The 5859-nt window shown below is 38.3% G+C and overlaps 1 protein-coding gene and 1 long non-coding RNA gene across 3 annotated transcripts in view; one reads left to right on the top strand and one right to left on the bottom strand.

The window, feature by feature from the left end:
- The window catches only part of dbx2 (developing brain homeobox 2), a 15504-nt gene extending 12176 nt beyond the window's left edge, over positions 1 to 3328 (bottom strand). For both annotated transcript variants that reach the window (XM_008411029.2, XM_008411030.2), the window contains exon 1: positions 3098 to 3328. In XM_008411029.2, the coding sequence (XP_008409251.1) occupies positions 3098 to 3119 (22 nt within the window). In that variant the 5' untranslated portion in view covers positions 3120 to 3328. The remainder of the gene's footprint in view (positions 1 to 3097) is intronic.
- Positions 1 to 5859, top strand: part of LOC108166367 (uncharacterized) — a 10040-nt gene that overhangs the window by 3122 nt on the left and 1059 nt on the right. The window contains exon 2 of the long non-coding RNA XR_001776703.1: positions 5382 to 5453. This is a non-coding gene — a long non-coding RNA (uncharacterized LOC108166367). The remainder of the gene's footprint in view (positions 1 to 5381; positions 5454 to 5859) is intronic.

Raw genomic sequence — 5859 nt, 5'->3', positions numbered from 1 at the left:
GGGAGTGACTGTATGGAGCAACTGCCCTGCCGTAGGTAGGCCAGTAGAGCTCACCATACATGCTTTGATTAAGAGTAGGTCCACATTGGGATGGTTACATTTAATTTGATCTGCACGGAAAGACTCGGTGCCTCCAGATCAGTTGCTTTTCATATGTATATATATATATGGAAAAAAAACCTAAAACTAATGTGGACGAGTCGTAGCAAAAAAATCACAATTTGACGTCACTAGCCGGCATTCATCCGTCCTTCTTTTTCCCTCCAATTTCCTAGTTTTCAGTCCTTTTACTAGTAAGGTTTTGGTCAAAAACTGCAAAGCATTCCCCAAACCACGACAGTTCCCGCTCAGCACTTCGCCGTTGGCTTTATCAGGAAGTGCAGCGTTCCTGAAGAACGCTGCACTTTATCGATGTCAAACACGTTCCCTGTTCTCATATTCAAATAATTCAATTTTAGATGGTTTGAATCTATCCAGCGAAAATTATTCTAGTGGTCATGGTCTTTGTTCTGTCTGTATAACTTCAGTCTGGACTTTATGTTGTTTTTTTATATAGAGAACAAATGGAAGTCTGTCGAGGGCCTGCTATCTGTGACATTTTAGTGTTTCTGTAGACTCGTACTAGCGTCTTGCAGCTTGATCGTCTTCCAGTTGAAGACTATTTCTCCTTGAGAGATTACTGCTTTTGTAGTCTCCAACGGGAATGTCGGAGACTACAAACGGACTGCAAAATGTCTGTTTAGTTTTGCCGTGTTTAGCTGGATTTGAGTCATTAGTGGCTTTTGAGAAAATTTCTCATTATTAAACAATGAGGCGTTTGATTATTTACAACTGTTGTTTCTGTGTGATTGTCAGAATTTATATTTGTCAAAGATTACTCAGATTTTCTTCCCATGTCCGGAAAAAAAATCAAAACAAACACAAATGCATATAAATACATTAAAAAGGTTTTTGAAACATATGAGTCATTTTAGCTTCCGTACTTGTTTGAAAAGGAGTGAAAATTTTTTACACTTTTTAAAATTCCCATCCTTTCATACTGTTCTACCATTATTTTATATACTGATATATCAATATTGTTATATAACAACAATATTAATACTATTTTTATCTGAATCATCAGATAAAAATAGTAGATAATAGAATTTCTCATATTAGTTTACTATGACTTCTGTATAGCTACTTAGAAATATTTTTTTTAACCTTTTTTGAATATATTTATGCTTTTAGATTGATTCATTAATTAAAATCGAAGGAGTGTACTTTCAAATGAATAGAAAAGCAAGTAACTATAATGTGAGAAGGTTTTTAGTGCCAAATCAAAACCAGAAATATCTGTAACTTACTAACCCTGAATTTGTTAAATCTCTCTGCAGGCTCAGTTCATCTCTGTCTGTTCTTCTCCAGAAACAGACTCTTTTTTTTTTTTCGCTCATTGCTTTTAAAGAGCCTGCAGTAGTAGTTTCTTATTCTGAAGGAGCTCGCTTTGACTCGTGTTCAAGATTCCCATCAGATCATGTTCAGCCTCAACGTGGCCTGAGGGTGACACTGTCTGTTTCACCTGGGTACTGCAAGTTGTCGTCTTTTCCACCAGATGGCGCTGACGGGATAAGAAGCACAGTTGTTGCTAAGTTTAGAGCAAAACATGGACTTAATAATGAGCGCATACATTAGGCCGACTAATGAATCCATCTGTAATTTTATTACTAAGTTCTGCCTTGTCAGCTTTACTTCAGTCAAATCTTTCCTCTTGATGTGAATTCATTTCTAACAGAGCCAGGCAGTGAAACACATCAGAGAGCACACCAATACAATGAGTTGTAACAATTTTCATATGATTTGTGGTCCAGAAAGGACAAGGTCAATGTCACAGAATTCTACAGTAAAAGGATCTCAGTAGAAATCAGGTTTTTTTTTGTTTTTTTTTGGTTCATATGTGAAACCTCTTAGATTATCCAGGAAGTTGTTTCATTTCATCAGTCCCATTAACATGTCTTCATAGCTGACTTATAGTCACAGTGAATAAGCCCTTCAGAGCTTTGAAATGCATCATCTATTTGAATCATGTAAAGATGAAGTAAAGGACCTCCACTGTTGCTCTGTCCTTGCCCTAAGAGATTTGCAGTATGTGTGTGCGTGTGTGTGTGTGTGTGTGTGTGTGTGTGTGTGTGTGTGTGTGTGTGTGTGTGTGTGTGTGTGTGTGTGTGTGTGTGTCTTGCACCTTTATTACTTTTTTTTTTTCCTGAGTGCACGTTTTAATGAGTCTTGTTTTCCTGATGGCACTTTAGGAAATGACAACTTGTGGGCAATAGAAAGTAATTACATTCCCTGTGTCTGCACCCAGAAGAAATCTACTTTTATTAATTATGAATAGAGGGGTTGGCGGCCCTTTCTCTCAGCAGATGTGACACCGCATGAAGAGCCCCTGCTCGCCTTTGTTTCACTGACAATAGCTATCCATTAGCCCCTCGCTGTGTGTGCATACTGCAAGCGCTACAAGAGCTACATTAAAAGATAACTTATTTGCCAAAGTACATCTGTTTTGCATAAGTCCTAATAAAACACATTAATTCGCTTTGGCCAATTATGCTTTAAAGGAAAGACAGTTTGGTGGAAGAATGCTACACATGGCCTGGAAATGAAGAGTACACTGTAGTGTAGGGGGTTTGCACTGTTGTCGTTGAGAATCCCACTATTCTGCAGAAATACCAAGACCACGTTTCACGTTTTGACACGTTTCAATCACTAATTTCAATGTCTTTTTTTTTTTTAAATTGCGCGTGATAAACCAACACAAAATGGTGGACAAGAGAAGTAGCTAATTGGGGAAATTGTATAAAACCAGTTTTTGAAAATGTTGCCCAAAAACTTCAACAACAAAAAAAGATGCACATTTATATTCAGCCACTTTGAAGTGCTAAGACGTACCAGGTCTGATTTGGTATCCGAACATTTAACTCGATAAAGTTAAAGGCTTCTCTCGCCTACTGCTAGCGAACTGTGCAGTAATTTAATGTAAATTTTGAATGAGTAAGACAGCAAGTGAGACACGGTGGCAAAGTGAAACACATTATAAAAAAAAAACTAGTGTACTTACCTAAGAAGCACAGAAAAATCATTTAAAAAGTGTCGTCTGAGCTGGTTTGAGCAGCTCTGAGTTTAAAGCCTTGTGTTTATGCTGGTGGGATTTCTGGTACTCTTGCATGAATACTTGATTTCGCAAGTCCAGTCGTCCGTAGAGGGGCTGTTGGCGGTGGAGCTTATTTGTGAGGTAAAAACTGGATCGGACCTTGAAGAGTTGGACGCAAACGGCGTGCCTTTGGTTTGAGTCAACACTTCCGTATTTTTGGGGAAATGACGTCACTATCGTTGGCCGTCTAGCGACTGAAATTTTTTTTTTTACCCATTCCTCTTTGCAAATAGCTCATGTTCAAGACCTTTACCAGAGAACATCAGTTTTCAAGCTTTTCCACAGAATCTCAATTATATTTAGGTCTATACTTTGACTGTGCCATCCTAACACACGAACATCCCTTTCTCAAGTACTTTGCGGTCTCTAATTGAATTTAGGAAATAATCCCCACAGCATGACACTTCCAAAACTACCTTTTACAATTTTGATTATGTTTTTCCCACAACCTCATCCCCGAGACGTCTGCTGTGATCCTTGATCGTCAATCCTTTTATTAACTAACGTTTCCTAAAAAGAAAACCCTGTGTGGCCTTGACAGAGCTGCTTGGTTGGTACTGATATGAAGCTATACTCAGGAGGGCTTTATTCACTTACCTAGGTGACTTCTGAAGACAATTGATTTCACTGGAATATATTAAAGTGTAAGAGAGAAAAAAAACGTGCAAATATATATTCGTGCCACTCGGTACAGATGCTCATATGTGATTTGTTACAAGTTTCACATGCATGTTTTACTGTCACCTAAACTCCTGATAAAGTATGTTGAATTTTGTGTGTGTTATGCAACCAAATGGAATAAATTCACCATATATTAACCAAAAAKCACGCAAAAGCGATACGAAGCATAAGAGAGAGCAGAGTGAGCCAGGCAGCCAAGAACGTTTTATGTCATGCCACCTGCTGAACAGCTAAACTTCAACTTTGAAAGATGACTCGAGCGTTTTGAAGGAATAAAGCTGCGCGTCTGCAGGAGGCCACACAACTCTGCTCAAAGAGCAACCTCAGGAGGGTAGAAAGGTTTAGAGGAGCTGTTAAACTCCGCTTCAAAGTCAAACTGAAAAGAAAAACATTTAGACAAATAAAGGTGGGGGAGCTGCAAGAACCACATCAGGCCGTTTCACCGCCGTTTGCCCAGCCATTAATCAGACTTCCAACACTGTCAACTTCTCAGGTGCTACGCATCCRTCAATTTTTTTCATTGCCGCTAATGTTGTTCAGTCACAGCGGTTCGGGCAAAATGTAACATTAACATGAAACCATCAATTTCGTGGTTTTCCGACATTGATCAGCGGAACACATGAAGCCCCAAGGAAGCAGATTCTCAGTCTAAGCAGAGGTAGATAGTCACTTTTAAACATCTGCAGATTTTGTTATTTGTATTTCAGCCAGTTCAAAAATACTTTATCACAGAGCGAAATGAAACTCATTTCATCCAAGTATCTTCAAAGAGTGAYTGTGGATGTTGATGGCACCGCCACCAGGAAGGTATGAAAGCAGTCAGTCTTGCAGAGAATCYGAAGAAGCCCCTGACTGAAGACATTACTGCATTGTTTTCTTTTATGTTAAAAACCTCAAATATGGTTTCTCAACACGTGAAATACATAAGACCAAAAAACAAAGGAAGAAAATCTATAAATCTATAATATAAATGTAAACCTGCTGAAAAATATGTCAGTGTACTGACCAATATATAGACTCAGTACTTGGTTGGGKTGGAGTTTTTCCTGTTGCTTTTCTTCCAAACTTTTTCCTTTCACTCTACTTTCTATGGACACATGTGGATAAAGCASTCTGTTAACAGCCAGCTTCTTTAGCTGTGACATTTCATAGCTTACCAGYCTTGAATAGGATCTCACTAGCTTTCTGTTGGCCCATGATCAAGCAAAGGAGAGTGGGTCAATCCAAAATATCAATATTATCAATATCAAGTCACTATCAGTATTGGATAGACACTGGAATCGATGCTTTAATTTCAGGTTCCTTCTTGAAAAATTATTTTGTTTTTTTGTGTAACTTCTAACTCTGTTGTAAAAACATTTTTGTTTCGATTTGCTCTCAATACATTTTCTTTTGCATTTTTGTTRATTTAGAAAACAATCCACACAACATTTGTTTTGTCTTTCTATTGTTTCTGCTTATCTTGTAAATTTTGCCGACACGTATRAATGCTATCTACATTCTGTTCTAGGTTTTAAGATAATAAATAAAAGGAAACCGGTAGAGTTGATGATACAAGTATCGGTCCTGGCCTGTATTTACGGTAAGTGGTATCGGATTAATACCAAAATRAGCAGCATCGCACTCCCTCCACTGTGTAGGCAGCCATTGTCTGTGTGTGGGACAAAAAATATTTCTGTCAGGGATGCTGTGGTGGTGCAGGGGCAAAGCACGAYCCACATATTGAGGCCTTGGTCCTCATGACRGTTTCGCAGGTTCGATTCYGGCCTGGCRACWTTTGCCGCATGTCTTCCCCCTCTCTCATTACCCTGTTTCCTGTCGAACTACTTTCAAATAAAGGCCACTAGAGCCAAGAAAACCCTATAAAAAAATTWATTCTGTGTCAGTATTTTATATTATTTAGAAGCTAAATTTGGAGTTCTCATTTACTGTCAAACAGAATTTGTAATAAGAAAAAAAAAAAAAAAAAATTCCGGGCTGCACAGTGG

Source organism: Poecilia reticulata, linkage group LG6, assembly GCF_000633615.1.
Source record: "Poecilia reticulata strain Guanapo linkage group LG6, Guppy_female_1.0+MT, whole genome shotgun sequence".
Taxonomy (NCBI): Eukaryota; Metazoa; Chordata; class Actinopteri; order Cyprinodontiformes; family Poeciliidae; genus Poecilia; species Poecilia reticulata.
The sequence above is the reverse complement of the archived record's forward strand: the minus strand, read 5'-3'. Positions and strand labels throughout refer to the sequence as shown.